This window comes from Aulonocara stuartgranti (assembly GCF_965226115.1).
Source record: "Aulonocara stuartgranti genome assembly, chromosome: 1".
Lineage (NCBI taxonomy): Eukaryota > Metazoa > Chordata > Actinopteri > Cichliformes > Cichlidae > Aulonocara > Aulonocara stuartgranti.
The window spans coordinates 23,286,625-23,303,461 of record NC_138939.1 but is presented as its reverse complement, the minus strand read 5'-3'; the positions used below and the strand labels follow the sequence as shown (position 1 = coordinate 23,303,461).

At 41.1% G+C, this 16,837-nt stretch overlaps 2 protein-coding genes across 6 annotated transcripts in view; both read left to right on the top strand.

The window, feature by feature from the left end:
• Nucleotides 1–3,901: 3,901 nt before the first annotated feature.
• LOC309703671 (uncharacterized protein) overlaps nt 3,902–16,837 on the top strand; it is a gene marked incomplete at its 5' end in the record, with an annotated part of 204,847 nt that continues 191,911 nt past the window's right edge. Inside the window, one exon of the mRNA XM_082528621.1 lies at nt 3,902–3,975. Within this exon, the coding sequence (XP_082384747.1) occupies nt 3,902–3,975 (74 nt within the window). The remainder of the gene's footprint in view (nt 3,976–16,837) is intronic.
• Nucleotides 4,995–13,941, top strand: sult5a1 (sulfotransferase family 5A, member 1). Of its 5 annotated transcripts, XM_082528695.1 has the most exons (9): nt 4,995–5,451; nt 7,869–9,116; nt 9,708–9,834; nt 10,130–10,448; nt 10,712–10,923; nt 12,071–12,197; nt 12,294–12,385; nt 12,602–12,782; nt 13,592–13,941. In XM_082528695.1, the coding sequence occupies exons 3-9, from the start codon at nt 9,817–9,819 to the stop codon at nt 13,702–13,704; spliced, it is 1,062 nt and encodes a 353-aa protein (XP_082384821.1). In that variant the 5' UTR covers nt 4,995–5,451; nt 7,869–9,116; nt 9,708–9,816; the 3' UTR covers nt 13,705–13,941. The 5 variants fall into 5 exon arrangements, with proteins under 5 accessions (XP_082384821.1, XP_082384820.1, XP_082384819.1 ...); XM_082528694.1 differs by lacking the exon at nt 7,869–9,116; XM_082528693.1 differs by lacking the exons at nt 4,995–5,451; nt 7,869–9,116 and adding an exon at nt 5,764–5,964.

Here is a 16,837-nt window from a genome sequence, read left to right as displayed (position 1 = left end):
CCAGTGAACTATTAAACTTCAGTAAAACTATGCAGTTATGAAACGTAGCTTTAACCTCAGCCAAACCGATTTGCTCAGTTGTAAATAAAACAGCGACAAACAAAACCTGAGTGAATTAAGGCCAGTGTTTAACCACTGAGAGCTGAAACTCAGGTGAGGTTTCAAAGATGTGTGCCGGTGATTGGACATCAGCTGCTGATAAAGTGGGTTCGCCTATAAAGTGCTCTCGGAAAAAAAACAAAACTATATTTACTTATCTTGTGCAGAAAAATGCGCCGACATTGCGTTATATCGAGCACCGGCTGCCCAGTTAAACTGTTACTATCACCAGGTAACGTGGGCGTGTTTCTTGAATTAGCAGCAGGTGTTAAACAGCTGACAGGTGAGGAGGAGGAGGATGCATGCAGGTAAACTGAGGCTGTGTCCCAATTCAGGGTCTGCACGCTTGAAGTACGCATTTTAAGTGCGGTCACCGCCACGCGACGACGGCTGTCGTGTAGGGGAGACCGGGGATAGTTGTAACATTTTTGACATTTCTGTCTGTAAATTGAAGCTCTTTTAAGGTAGTGGATTCAAAATGTAATGCAAAGTATCTACATGTCTCGGCTATTAAATAGTGCAGCTATTTTCTCTGCAGCACAATTACCCATTGCATGGTATGGCCTCAAACACAAAGAGTGAAATGTTACAATTAACCCCATAGTCTGGGTTAGTTGTAACATATCCTGGGGTGAAATGTAACACAATGAAATAAGGGTACTAACAAAACATTAACATGTAATCTTTGTTTATTCAACACATGAATGCACTTAGAGCCATTTATGTAGCTATTTGTGTGTGTGACAGAATGCAGAAATCTAGCTTTTGAACATATTCCAACCCCCCAAAAAAGACAAGTTATGGAATTTTCTGCAACTGAATATTTCATTAATTTTGGTTGGTCTTCCTCGAGGTTGGCCTCATTGGCTCAGTGGGCATTATAACCTACAACTCTTGCACCAATTTTGAACATAACAATGAAGCTGGAAAAATGTAGTTGTTCACCAGCATCGCAATTCCATTACTTTTTATCATGGCTTACCTTGGCGTGGTTTGCAAAGTGCTTCAGAAAGATGAGGAAATCTGTTTCTTGCACCCATCCTGATTTATTTCCACTACCAGTACTTCCTACTGGTCCATCTCTGACACAGTGGTCTGCATAATGTATGTGTGGGAACACAAACAGTGGAGGAATTGTGTTGCCAATGGCATTAACCGCATGTACAAATGAAACCAGTGAACCTCTCTCTGCTGATGTCGTTGCCCCAACTTGTTTAATATAAGTTAAAGTAATAGTGCGGTAAGTTGTAACATCTGCATTATTGTTACAACTAACCCAGACTGTTGCTGTTACAACTGACCCAGACTCCTATAGCCATGAACTAGCTAACATTACAGGCAACGGCTAAAACATTAGCACTAAAGACCTACACAGAATATATCCCCACAGACATACAAATAACACAATTTAAGTTTGATGAGTTTAACTGAAAAGCAAATAATGCTATTAGAAATTGAAATAAAGTAGAAAAACTTACTTTTTGCCATACAAATTACTTTTTTTCGTGTTAAATTGTCTGTGTTTGACAAAATGTGCTGATTTTTCACATGTGATAGCAGAACTGAGTTGGGCATGCACAGGATGAGTCACATCATTTGAAACTTAGCCCTGATTGGAGAAATTGGAAGTGTTACAACTGACCCACGTTACAACTATCCCCGGTCTCCCCTACTTCAAATGCATACTCCAAATGCGCCGTCGATTTCCCCAAATATCAAGCGTGGTCCGGTGCACGCTTCGTGGTCCCATATATCCCACAATTCATAGCGCGGTGGTGGGTGTGGATAATTTTGCCGCAAAATACGGCAGAAGGGAGCAGCCGAAGAGGGTTTTTTTTTCTCCAAACTTTATTGAACTTATAAAGCGAACAGTCAATCATTCCAGTTCAGTTTGTACAGTAGACATACAAGGCAAATAAGAGTAACAATATACAGTACAATGAAATAAGAAGGATAAATAAATAAAGGATAAAAAAAGAAAAAAGAAAAAAAAGGGGGGGGGGAGGATGTGACAGACTTCATAACAACTTTGTACTTGAAAGTTGTGACAGCTCATTCGTTAAACATTTCTGAATGAATTTCAATCAATGATAAACCTTTTATATTGGAAGTTAATTTAAGAGAGTTTAAGTAATATTCAATTTCAATCAAAACCAAATTAAATGATGGGGTTGAGTCTTGAAATTGACATTTATGTATGTGGAATTAATAAGATGGAGCGGCCGAAGAGTGAACTGTCAAAAGTACTGAATATGACGTCACTTATTTATGTGCGAATGTTTAATAATTAAAGTCAGTCATATATCCACAAACACAACAAGCTGAAAGTCATATATATATATATATATATATATATATATATATATATATATATATATATGTAGGGGTGGGAGTTAAAAAGCTTGTCTTCATCCCACTCCTTTTCGAGCTAAACTTGTTTTTTCTTTTTTTGTGTAATTGTACATTACAATAACCTTATTATTTGGTTGCTCGAATAAAAGACATTCATTCATTCATTCATATATATATATATATATATATATATATATATATATATATATATATATATATATATATAAACACCCAGCACGCCCCTGCGGGCGGTTTATCCTTCAAGCTCGGGTCCTCTACCAGAGGCCTGGGAGATTGAGGGTCCTGCGCAGTATCTTAGCTGTTCCCAGGACTGCGCTCTTCTGGACAGAGATCTCCGATGTTGTTCCCGGGATCTGCTGGAGCCACTCGCCTAGCTTGGGAGTCACCGCACCTAGTGCTCCGATTACCACGGGGACCACCGTTACCTTCACCCTCCACATCCTCTCGAGCTCTTTTCTAAGCCCTTGGTATTTCTCCAGCTTCTCGTGTTCCTTCTTCCTGATATTGCTGTCATTCGGAACCGCTACATCGATCACTACGGCCGTCTTCTTCTGTTTGTCTACCACCACTATGTCCGGTTGGTTAGCCACCACCATTTTGTCCGTCTGTATCTGGAAGTCCCACAGGATCTTAGCTCGGTCATTCTCCACCACCCTTGGGGGCATCTCCCATTTTGACCTCAGGACTTCCAGGTTATACTCGGCACAGATGTTCCTGTACACTATGCCGGCCACTTGGTTATGGCGTTCCATGTATGCCTTGCCTGCTAGCATCTTGCACCCTGCTGTTATGTGCTGGATTGTCTCTGGGGTATCTTTACACAGCCTGCACCTGGGGTCTTGCCTGGTGTGATAGACCCCAGCCTCTATGGATCTTGTGCTCAGAGCTTGTTCTTGTGCTGCCATGATTAGTGCCTCTGTGCTGTCTTTCAGTCCAGCTTTGTCCAGCCACTGGTAGGATTTCTGGATATCAGCCACCTCCTCTATCTGCCGGTGGTACATACCGTGTAGGGGCCTGTCCTTCCATGATGGTTCCTCGTCTCCCTCCTCTTTCTTGGGTTTCTGCTGCCTGAGGTATTCACTGAGCACTCGGTCAGTTGGGGCCATCTTCCCAATGTATTCTTGGATGTTCGTTGTCTCATCCTGGACTGTGGTGCTGACACTCACCAGTCCCCGGCCCCCTTCCTTCCGCTTAGCGTACAGCCTCAGGGTGCTGGACTTGGGGTGAAACCCTCCATGCATGGTAAGGAGCTTTCTTGTCTTTATGTCAGTGGCTTCTATCTCCTCCTTTGGCCAGCCTATTACCCCAGCAGGGTACCTGATCACGTGTTGATGGCCCGGATCTTGTTCTTACCATTCAGCTGACTCCTCAGGACTTGCCTGACCCTCTGCAGGTACTTGGTGGTTGCAGCTTTTCTAGCGGCCTCTTCATGGTTCCCATTCGCCTGCGGGATCCCCAAGTACTTGTAACTGTCCTCTATGTCTGCAATGTTGCCTTCTGGTAGTTCAATCCCCTCAGTTCTGACTACCTTCCCTCTCTTTGTTACCATCCGGCTACACTTCTCCAGTCCGAACGACATTCCAATGTCATTGCTGTATAGCCTGGTAGTGTGGATCAGTGAATTGATGTCTCGTTCACTCTTGGCATACAGCTTGATGTCATCCATGTACAGGAGGTGGCTGACAACTGCTCCGTTCCGTAGTCTGTATCCGTAGCCAGTCTTGTTAATGATCTCACTGAGGGGGTTCAGGCCTATGCAGAACAGCAGTGGGGACAGAGCATCTCCTTGGTAGATCCCGCACTTGATGGTGACTTGTGCTATGGGCTTGGAGTTGGCCTCTAGTGTTGTACGCCACATCCCCATTGAGTTCCTGATGAAGGCTCTTAGGGTCCCATTGATCTTGTACAATTCTAGGCATTCCAGTATCCAGCTGTGGGGCATTGAGTCATAGGCCTTCTTGTAATCAATCCAGGCAGTGCACAGGTTGGTCAGTCTGGTCTTGCAGTCTCGGCTGATTGTTCTGTCTACCAGTAGCTGGTGTTTTGCGCCTCTGGTATTCTTGCCAATTCCTTTCTGTGTCCCGCTCATGTATTGACCCATGTGCCTGTTCATCTTAGCCGATATGATGCCTGACAGGAGCTTCCATGTAGTACTGAGGCAGGTTATTGGTTATATATATATATATATATATATATATATATATATATATATATATATATATATATATATATAAATAATAAAATTCAAATTCAAATTTTTTTATTTGTCACGTACACAGTCATACACAGTACGATATGTAGTGAAATGCTTGGACAACTGCTCGTGACCTAAAGAAAACAAAAAAGGAAAAGGCTATGAATAAGATAGGAAATAAATATGAAAAATTACAAAGGGTAAATTTAACTAGGAAGGAATAAAATATAAATTATGGTTAAAAATGAAATAACTGTACAACACAAATTAGAATGAAGGGTAAATTTAACTGGGAAAGGATAAGATAAAATATATAAATTAAAGTTGAAAATAAAATAACTGTACAACAAAATACACAATATAGAATAATAATCTGACAATACTATAATATTGGCCTAGAGCTGGGCGATAGAACGATAACGATATGTATCGCGATATAACTTTTACTCGATACAGAAATTAAGCTATCGCGATAGACCTCGCCGCTCTCGTCCTCTTAAAAAAAAAAAAAAAAGGTCAGCCAATCTAAATTAAGTAGCGCAGAGCCGAACCAATCACAGCCGCAGCGTCACGTCGCGTGACTTGTTACGTACAGCACAAGTGCCAAGCCGCACGTGGGTTTGTTTGGGAAGCAGCCAGCGGGTAATGGAGCCAGCGCGTAATGGAGGAAATGAGTGTGCCGACTAGAAAAATCAACCGAGCGTGACCGAAGAGAAAACAGATGATGGTTCCAATGCCGGAGAGATTGTTGAACGGAAGAGCCATAGAAGTTCCGTAGTGTGAAGGTATTTCGGCTATTTCAAGTCTGACAAAAAACAGAGTAGCGTGCACTGTAAATTGTGCCGAAAGCAAGTCTGGAAATACAATAAACTGGTGCATGCGTCACACTGTGCGCCACGTTATTGTTTCGGTGAAATGAATTTCTACAATACTGTTTCTGTTAATTGTACTCTCTGCAGTGTTTAAATGCTTACATATATACACACAGTTACTGTCCCTCCACACATACGACTCGGTTCTGCTTCTATTAGTGATGGGTCGTTCGCGAACGAAATGGCTCTTAGATCCGACTCTTTGACGTGAACGACGCGGGCCGGCTCCTTATCGCGAGCCGTCACGTGGGTTTTTTTTTTTTTCTTTCTCTCAGCCTCTCTCTCGCACTTTTTTTCCGCTTCACTCTGCACGCGAGCCTTGTGCTTTACGCTGGGCAGAGGGGGGAGGGGCGGTAGTTACACTCAGTAGCACAGGAACAGAGCCAGAGAGAGAGAAAGAGAGGCAGGGACAACAACATTAGAAAGGTATAGTAATCATCCACAACTATTTTCGGTTGCAGATGATAAAGGATTGAGAAAGTTTATTCATGCAGGTCCATATGACAGAGAATATGCATGTTCTTTTAGTTTTCATATTATAATTTATATTTAATTGTGTTGTGGTTTGCAGTGTTTTGTGTTCTTTTCATTTTAAATTTGTGAAAGGAAAAAGCTGAAAATTTAAATAGTTAAAACTTGAAATGTGAATAGTTGATTTTTGTATTATATGATTTATTTATTACATTTTATGTGGAGTGAATAAATAAAAGTATATTTACGGTGGCCCCTAGAGACAAAGCACATACAAACTTCAAATCACGTACGAACTCTGAAGCATGTACAAACTCCAAAACACGTAAAAACACGTACAAACTCCAAAACACGTAAAAACTCGTAAAAAACACGTACAAACTCCGAAGCACGTAAAAACTCAGAAGCATATAAAAACTCAGAAGCACATAAAAACTCAAAACACGTACAAAAGACAACAGAAGTGCTCCAGGATGCTGGGCGCAGTGTTGAGCCTTTGTTATCTTGTGGCTACACAAGCCAGCAAGTACCAACAACCGGATTTGGTGTGTGGTAATAACAGGTGAATGAACTTTTTTTTAAAATTATTTGAATATATATATGAGTGCCTGTGTATAAATACACAAACAATACACACATGCTTTCAATTGTGTAATTTAAGTGATCTAGTAGCTCTGCTTTGGAAGTTCAGTTCATGCTAGAAATGTGTTTTGGAGTTTGTACGTGTTTTGTCTCTAGGGGCCACCGCATATATTTATATATAAACATATATAAATAAAACCACTTGTTTTTATGTTAGTAATTCCTTTTGTGCATAATTTTATATTATTGTTAATAATAAATTAATTAAAGCAACAAAACAACCTGAAGAGCCGGTTCGGAGCCGAAAGAGCCGGATCTCTAAAAAGAGCCGGAAATCCCATCACTAGCTTCTATGCCCCAGCTTTGTTTACTTTTTCCCACCGAGGCTTCTAGACTTCTGATTGGCCAACATTTCTGCACGGTTAGGAATCTAGCGCCACCTGCTGCTTTGGCATGTTCATAACAGCGTTTTCCTTCATTTCTGCCTTTATGTGTGGACGGGATTATTTTTTAAAACGAAAACGGAAAATCTCCGTTTTCAAAAATACCCGTGTACGTGTGGACGTAGCCTCAGTCTCTGACTGGAAGCGCTAATTCGTCATTCGGCTTTTGTCAGACTAAAGTAACTGTTAAAACTGTTTGAAAAACTAAGCTATACAACAAGGAGAGATTGAGAATTTCCTTTTAGTTCTCAGTTTATTTGATTTTTTTTTTTTTTTTTTTTTTTTGGCCTGTCCCGTTTGGCTCTTTTGCCCTCAGAATTGTTGTCTAAAGGCAAAGAAAGATGCCCAACGGATTTACTTTACCAAACTGACCATCCCAGCCTTGCCGTAATGGTCCATTTGATTCACCTTTTATTGTTTATTTTATTTTCACTTACTGAATACGGGACAGACTTGACTGGGGGAAAGAAGGGGAGAAAGAAAGAGGGAAAGAGAAACAGCTGAGAAGAGGGACGGGGGAGAAGGGCAAAAGACAAAAACCAACAGAACGGGCAGAGAAAAAAAAATGCATATATCAATCACCTGGATCACCTGCTGAGAAAGAAAAAAGAAAGCAAGCAGAAGAGAACAAGAGTAATAGAATAAACAACATCACAATGATATATGGGAATATGACAGTAAATACTAAATGTTAAACATTATTGTGCAGCACATAAGATCAACAGAACACAGTGTGCTTTGAGGTAGGAGCCAAAAAGGGTGTAGTTTGTGGGTGTGATCACCCGTGTGTACACCTGTGAGCATGGACGCGCTTGTTTTTTGTTTTTTTAAAAGGTTCCTTCATGTAATAATCTGCTAGAGGGTGTGGGGGGGCCACAGCCCCGTCCTCCAGGGCGTGAAGCAGGTGTGGAGGAGATCAAAACTCCAGACATCCAGAGGCCCCCAGAACACAAGAGACCAAGGAAGACCAACAGAGGGGCAGCTGCGCCACTGTCCCGGAAAGAGCTGAGGAGAGTCCCAGATGAGGGCTCACTCAGCAGCCGCGGAGCAGAAGCCAGGGGGAGTCGCAGTGACGCGCCCGTGAGCTCCGCCGGCAGCCAGCTGCGCCTGAGTGACCGAGCCCCAGGCCGAGAGGCCGGGGGCACCCCACCTCCGAAGTGGCCCGAGCAAGCCCCAGGCTCCAGGCCCCGATAAGCGGCCGCCAAGGAGTGAGCCGGTGTGTACCTGGACGCCCATCCCCGGACACAAAGAACCACCAACGCACCGATGTCTGAGGGGGTCCGCCACTGGCAGGGGAAGTGGTGGTAGGGGGAGATAGGCCTCCAAACCTTGGAGGGCCTGAGATGTCCCCAGAGAGGTGGCGCCTGACACCCAACCTGACATATAGACACAGACATACAGGCACACACAGATACAAACATCCATTCCCACCCTCATGCTCTCATATGCACTTACTCCACACTCAACCAACGTGGAGACAGACATAAAGAGACGTTGTACACACGATCACACTCCCCAAGCGTACTCTACAAACCGGGTCTAGGTGCCCCCGCCCCTGGAGGGGGGAACTGCACCCAGACCCAGGTGGTGTTTCCCTTTTCCCTGCGGTGGGGGGAGGCAGACCGCCCCGACTCCGCAGCAGCAGGAAGGCTCCACACTCCAGACCGCAGTCGGACGGCCAACTCCTCCTCCTAGTCCTAGCCCCCCTGCTCCAGCAGGTCGCAGAGAACGGGGGTGAGAGAAGACTCCGAACCTCCCTCCACCCGCTCATTGTAATGTTGATGCATGTGTGTTCTAAGGTGCATTTAAAACCCAGGAGGGCTTGGAGCTACCTGCCAGAGAGCAGATTGATATCAAACTGATCACTTGACCCATATTACATTACTTGCTCTTCAAGTGAATCAACAAATGGCGAAATGAAAAGCTGAACAACAACAATGCTGTTTCTTTAGAGAGTCTTAGCTTACGTGTGTTTATTTCATATTTTCAGTTGTTTCCCTCCATGGCTAAATAAATCGGTTTCAGTAATGCAGTGATATACAAGAATGGACATAAGGAGCTTCTTTCAAAGAAAAAACTCTGGTAGATGTTATTTTATATATTATGCTTTGTATGTTGTTCAGTATATTTCTATGCAAAACAAGAGGAATTTCAACACACAGCAGTATATTCACAGTTTAAACCAGATATTTACATACACTTTATGGAAAACACAAGAACATTGTTTTACTGTACAACATCAATTTAGAGTAAACTTGTTTTGTTTTGGATAAATAAATATTGAAATATCTTTTGAATTCGTTAAATGTCAGAATAAAGAGAGACAGAGCTGTCTATTTTTTATCACTTTCATCAGATTTAGGAGTACATATACACTAAGTTTATTTTTAAGAAGCTTCTGATAGGTTAGTAGAGTCCATGTGAGTAAATTGGTGGCACACCTGTGGATATAAGGCAAAACACAGAGCCTGTTTCTGTGACATGGGAAAATCAAGAGATGTCAACCAAAACACCAGGAAAAGAATGTGTGTGGCTCCATTTGGAATACAATTAAGAAATACAGATAGTTTCTCTCTTTACTCTTAAAGTTAACAAATATGTTTTTTATTTGTTAACTTAATATCTAGTTTCAACTGTATATTTTATGATGTTGGTGTTTGGCTTGATTGTCAGCACAAAGAGGGAGAGAGAGAGAGAGAGAGGAACAGAGAGGGAGAGAGAGGAACAGAGAGGGACAGAGAGAGAGAGAGACTGAAAGACTGGAGGCCATTGATAGCAGCTTATGGAGTGTTTTTCAGTGGTGAGTAATACTATATAGTCTTTTGTGTCCAAGTAGTTCATACATTTAAAGCTATAAAAGAAACCCATTGTACATTTTGAAAGCAGTCATTGAGAAAATGTACCACTTGTACTACTTTTCTTCTTTTGTCCCATCAGTCTCTGTTTTTTAACATGTACAGATTTTCCCACGTTGCTGACTTAGCTGTTATTTCCTCTTTCAGTGTGAATACCTGCATACGATATTTGGAAATTACTGCAAGTAACCCCCACTGTCTGTGTGACACGTTAATTAGCGTTTCCTCTTTCTGCTTCAGACTGTGTGGTCATTGTCTGTGTGTTCTCAACAAGAAAGACACACAACAGGAGAGCATAGAGGCAGAGAGGCAGGCGGAGCTACAGACAGACAGAGCTACAGAGCAGATCACAAAAAGGAGATTAGAGCAGAGGCAGCTGAAAGGATATCAAAAGCAGTAAATAGTTTGTTGAAGGTGGATATGGCCAGGTTAGATGTCACAGAGATGTTTCATGGCATTTCGTTTCCTGGACACCTGCACACTCAGGATTCCTTGAAATATGCTGTCAGCTTTCCATTTCTGGATACGGATATTCTCATAGTGTCTTATCCAAAGTCAGGTAAGAGAGAACAAACTTCCAAAGATACACACACACACACACACACACACACACACACACACACACACACACACACACACATATGTTAAGCAACTCAGTGAAAACATGGTGACATAGATTGTGGTGAGTTTAGCAATTTACATAATAACTTCTTACTTTTCATTTTAAGCATTTCGCTGAGTTTGAGTAACTTTCTATGGTTTATATGACTGAATTTCATCAATGTGGGCTCATCAATGCCTCTCACTCATTCCTCTTAACAGGTACCACATGGCTACAGGAAGTTGTGACTCTCATACGCACCAGAGGGAACCCAGGGTTGTCCCAGACTGTTGAAAACTGGAAAAGAGCTCCTTGGTTGGAGCACTATTATAGCTCTGCTCTGCTGGAGGCCTTACCTACTACAGCTCGAGTCATCACTACACACTTGCCTCATCACCTGCTGGGCCCTGCCCTCCAGCACTCCAAAACCAAGGTCATTAAAGTGCACATTTAATTGATAGATTTATTCTAAACATTCGCCAATGTTGGAGGCTGTTACCCACTGAGCCCATGCCTGCTCTCTGCAGCCTGGCTGACGTTAGCAGTTTGCCGCACCAAACTAGTCTAATAAGGGGATTTATAAAACTACTGACTCTACTGACTATTTAAGACCTAATACTGAAAGCATAACGTGCCAGCATCAGATCTTTAAAATGTGCATGTGTATTTTTAACACAATGAGACAAGTTAATACATTTATCAAGCCAAATAATGTCCAATTTGTAATGTCATGCATTCATTTAAAAATAATTCCTACAGGACATTATTAATTATTTTGTGGTAGATCCGAACAACAAACAACACTTCTTTATCTGATCAGGCAGAGTGTCCAGTTGACTGTAGTGTGGAAGCTTAACTTAACTCCACTGGTTTGGCTGGTTTATATACTGATTTGACAGATACCCTATACTGATGTACACAGTAAGCTGAGTTTTGACTTTTATTTGTTGTTGTTGTTGTTTTTACTAGTTATGGTATTATTTACACTTTGTCTGTCAGATAACACAACTAGTTGATTTTTCTGCTGTAAATCTCATTATTAAGCTGTATCTCAGTAATTGTGTATTTTTTCTTTTAAAGCAAAAACACAAATCACAGAGAAACATTTCAAGATTGACAGCTTTTTCTGAGAAAGCACTGTCATCCAGACTTGACAGACTTTTAGGTGCCATGAATTTAACTGATAAATATTTGTGTTTTCTGTTTTTGTTTCCATTGTGGGAAAGCGTCTAATTCTACTTAACAATCTTGACTGCTGATAGAAGTCTAGGGATGATTTCTTGAGCGTAAAGGACAAAGCATAATTTCTTATTAAGTAAAGAGACCACACCCAGCTATGACACTGTGGGTCAGTTGTCCAGTTAAATTAAAATCTCTGAAAATGGGGGACTATGTTTAAAGGTCTCTGAAATTTCTACAGTTATTGCAAAACTTTTGTGAAACTCCTGGAGTAAAAGCACATAGTCTGATTTAAAATCCTCTGTGGTTGTGCACAGAGGGAAAGATTACCACAAAAAGGATCAACTAAATATTTATGGACATAACTGTGAGTAAACTTAACAACACATGTCATGTCACAGGTCATCTATGTGAGCAGAAATCCTAAAGATGTGGTCGTGTCCTTTTACCACTTCCACAAAATGGCCAACTTCCTCCCTGAGCCTCATTCATTTCCAGATTTTTTGGACCGATTCCTGGATGAAACAGGTGAGGGTGACTGTTTTGCTTGTTGTATCATTGTGCAGCTACAAGTTTCAATCTGATCAGATGTGCAGTATTTCTTCACACGCTTGTTTGTTTCAGTTTCTTTCGGTTCCTGGTTTGACCACATTAAAGGCTGGACCAGTCAGATTAATAGCAATCTGCTTCACATCACCTATGAAGAAATGTCGCTGGTAAATTATTGCATCACAGCTAAGCACACTATCCCCTGTAAAATATTCATTTGCTTTGTTCCCTGGTCACAAAGTCAGACGCAGGTCTGAAAAGTGGAAGTACACTTCTTCAAACTGAACCCTATGGCTCATTACATAATTATTTAGCATTTCAAGGAGGTCTCTCATGTCAGTGAAGTGAGGAAATTTAAATTGCACTCTTCTTCCTGCTGCCAGGATCTGCACGGCACCATAAAGAAAATAAGCTCGTTCCTTCAGTGTCCCCTGGTGGAGGACGAGGTCAACAACTGCGTGAAACACTGCAGCTTCAGCAGCATGAAGGAAAACAAGATGATCAACTACACTCTCGTCCCTCAGGAAATAATGGACCACAGCAAGGGCTCCTTCATGAGAAAAGGCAAGTTCTGCTGAACTGTAAGCAGATTAGATGTCTGAGAGTGTCTTAATGTGACCAAAATAGTAGCTGCAAAAATGCAACTTGCTGATAATCTACTGACAGACTTTTGGTAACCTATGACACATTGAGAGCTCTCATCAGTGTGTCATAGGGCATGATAGACGAATCTTAGAGGTCTCAAGAAAATAAAAGGAAATGGAGGAAAATTTATGTTCTCAGTAGCTTTGCTTTTTGCATCATTTCATCTTCATGATAATTATCTTCAAAATAAGTAATGAGAGAAAAACTGTCTGTTTGGTTTAGCTGCACAGTTCACCGTTCCTGTTCACACTAAACGGTCTAAGTGTTTTTAATTTCCTTTCAACTGAATAACAACTTCACCCAGCCTAACCGCAACCTGTTCACAATACCGCCATCTAGAAGGAGATATACAGAAATATCACCTTTGGTCTTCTGGCTGTGAAACTATTCAATTAATATTTAATGACTCAATTATAGACATTTGAATTTTTGAAATTGTCCCTTTTTTAGTAGCATAAAATGACGAGGTAATTATTCAGTCTTCAATAGTCCTATTCAGTCTTGTCATACATAAAGGTTCAACTGAATGATAACTCTTTAATATAAAACACAGTACTACCCAGTAAACTATAACCAAATCCCTTTTTAAAATACATTTCTGATTTATATTTGAAAATCACGTCTTTGTTGGCCTTCAGACAACAGTTTTGATGGCTAAGGAACCAAACAGGACAAAAAAAAAAAGATCATTTTGACTTTTCTCTCTGTCTTTCCTTTTTGCAATGCAGGTAAAGTGGGAGACTGGAAAAACATGTTCACAGAGGAGGACAGTAGAAAATTTGAAACCGTCTTCACCTCAAAGATGATGGAGAACAGCACTTTAGAGTTTGTGTGGGAGTAGTGGTCCTACAGACCACGAGAGTATAGATCACATCAACTGCTCCCTTTCAAACTAGTTAATCATTTATGTGTGGATTACAGTATATGTTAACCCTTCACTTGTTTTGTGATAATTATGTTTTGAATTCTTTAATTATGTTGTTCATGTGAAACCTACAGTGATGCTTTTGAGGTTGTCTTCTTCTTCTTTTTCTCCTTTTTAAGTTATAAATAGATTAATAAAGCTTATATGCTTGAATGTGTCATGTCATTTTTGTTTCCTTGGTTCAAAACAAGTGGCACTTTACACTTCAGGCTAAGAAGTTGACAGTTACGTAACCATGACAACAAAGAGCAGAGGGAGAAGTCCAGGTGACAGGGTTTAACATAAAGCTCTTTGTCCCCATGCCTGAGTCGTCCTTGTGTGTCCTTTTACTTCAAACACCTCACCTCTGTTTAAGCAGATTTATATGCATAAAAAAGTAATTTTATTCAAACATCAGGTATCTGTTTGATTTGGATTTGAATTTTTGAAGCACAACCACGCTTTAGACTTTTTAAGCAGTCTCTTTAGTCTGTATGTATTTATGTCTGTGTAACAAGTGTGTGATGTTGAAACTCACAGCACTTAACATGAGCAGCCACTGAGCGTGCTTTTTATTTCACAGGTGATTGTCTGTGCAGTTCATGTTGATGTCATGGTCCTGGGCCATGTTGGCCCAGTATTCTTAGTTTTTGTGTGTTTTGTGTTTTGTTCCCTATTTATGCCTTGGTTCCTAGGTTATTTAGTTAAGATGTTCCTTATTTGGTTACCTCCTGTGTGCCCCTGTGTATCTGTGAGCCCTCGTCTCTCCTTGTGTTTTATTCCATGTTTTCCCCAGCCCGTTATGTCTGTGTTCTCCCCGTGCTCTCTCTCCTCCTGTCTGAACCTCCGTGTACTTCCTGTTTTACTTTGACAGTCTCTCGTCAGTATGCGTCATGTTGTGTTCATTCCTGCCCTGTCTCGTTATGGTTATCTGTGTCAGCTGTGTTCCCCGTGTGTTCCCACTTCCCTCGTTAACCCTCTGTGTATTTATGTCTGCATCTCCCTCAGTTCGGTGTCGCGTTCTCCCTCATGCTGTGTGTGATTCTCCCTGTGTTTCTTGGGGCGCTTTATATTTAGTTTTTCCCACTTTAGTTTCGTATTACCTGTGATCTGCCTTTCCAGCAATAAAGCTGTGTTCTCTGAGTTTATTCCTCGTGTCCCCGTGAGTGTGCGTTTGGGTCCTCTCCTGCCTGCCACACAGCCGAATCATGACAGTTAGTGTGCAAGAATCTGCGTTTTGGCTACTTCATTGAGTGCGTGCACCTTTAAATCGAGACGTCATCTGGCCTGATTTGAAAGAAACCATTCAAACTCAAGCTTGAAAAACCTTGAAGCTGTGAAAGCCCCCTAATGAAAGAATCATCACTTCTGAATGCAGTTAAGGTTTGTTGGAGGTTTATTGGAAAGTGAGCCAAATGAGAGAAAGAAAACTATGCTTAGGCCTTCTGCCTTTGATTGTGAGATAAATATGTCTTGCAGAACATTCAATAAATTTTGGATTGATTTATCTTTACCATTTATTAGGGATACACATTTCCCTCTGTTTATAAAAGACGCTGGCCTCTTCTTCGTCTTTCACCTTCTGTCACTGATTATTTTGATTTTTGTCACAACGTCCTGAATATTCAAATTGACAAGGGCACACATGTGCTGCTATATCAGCTGCTGATAAAGCCCCATACACAGCCCCACATGCAAACACCGGTGATTGAAGCTCTCGAGCTGTTGTTGTGCACACAGGCTCACACATTTTGGTCATGTGAGAATTCACTTCACACCTCTCGTACCCCTCTCTGACTCTGCTGAGGGCAAAGAGGTTGAAGGGTAAAGCTGCTGCCAGTGTTAAACGGTTTAAACACAGCAGGACTTTTAAAAAATTGGATTTTTCTTCATTTAGCCTCATATTAATCATTATCAATGATGATGGCAGAGTGTTTTGGCAAGGACAAGATGTTTGGCTGATACAAAGGTTGCTGTAAGCTGTAATTAGCCCACACATTCTGAGATTTATATTTTGTTCTTAGATCAAAGATTTTATAGACACATTTATAGACAATCTACTTATATACAAGATGTTTAACATGAGTTATGGCCTGCTCTGGATGTTATGAGATGGACCATCTGTTTTTGAGTAGTTTGCCTCCATTCCTGGAGGAGTGCAGCATGCGGCTGTGCAATGCTGGTTGGTTGTGGCTTTCTTTAAACATGTTGACGCTGCATCTCCCAGGCATGTTCAGTAGGAGGCTTACTGAGAGTAAATCCTGGCCAAGGAAGTATTTGGATGTGCTCCTGATCCAGAAAGGTCTGTACTACTCTGGCAGTGTGGAAGTGGGGATTCTGCCTCACATGTTGATGTGGTAAACTGAACCAAGTCTCAGATGTGCAGGTGAGTTACTTTGTGTTTGGTAAATAAACGACTTCCTGACCTCTTCCTGACTTATTCTTCCTATTACCGGTTTTAGTGTAGACTAAATTACTACATTGTTGTCATAGTATGACTGTATTTTTTAGCCTGTTTCCTAAATGCTTTTACATGAGAGCAATCCATATGTCACCAGTGACATAATGCCAGGACTGTTGATATTATTTAATAATTTGTTTATTTTATGATTTAAAAATGTTAGCTGTATGACCTTTAACCTATGGTACATTGTTATCTGGATTATTACATTCAAAATGGCATATGTTTAAACATAAATACATACAAGCATGAATAAATGTCACAATATTTGACTACAGTACCTGAGTGAAAATATGTAGTTACTTTCCTCCACTCAATAGAGGCATCATCAACGCATTAAAAAAGGGGCTACCCATGGTAATTTGATCTCTATAGCACAATTAAAAGCAACAAGGTTGACTACAAAGCAATAGAGTTTTAAGACAGAGTTTAAAAGACTGTAGAGACTTTTCAGTATGAATATTGAGCGGAAGGTTGTTCCACAGTCTCGTGGCTGTAACTGCAAAAGCCGGATCCCCTTTGACCTCAGCTCTATTAAGAGATTCAGGCTAGATGACATCACTCCAGCACTAAAATATCTATTTGATGAATTCAGTCGAGGTGTCAGTA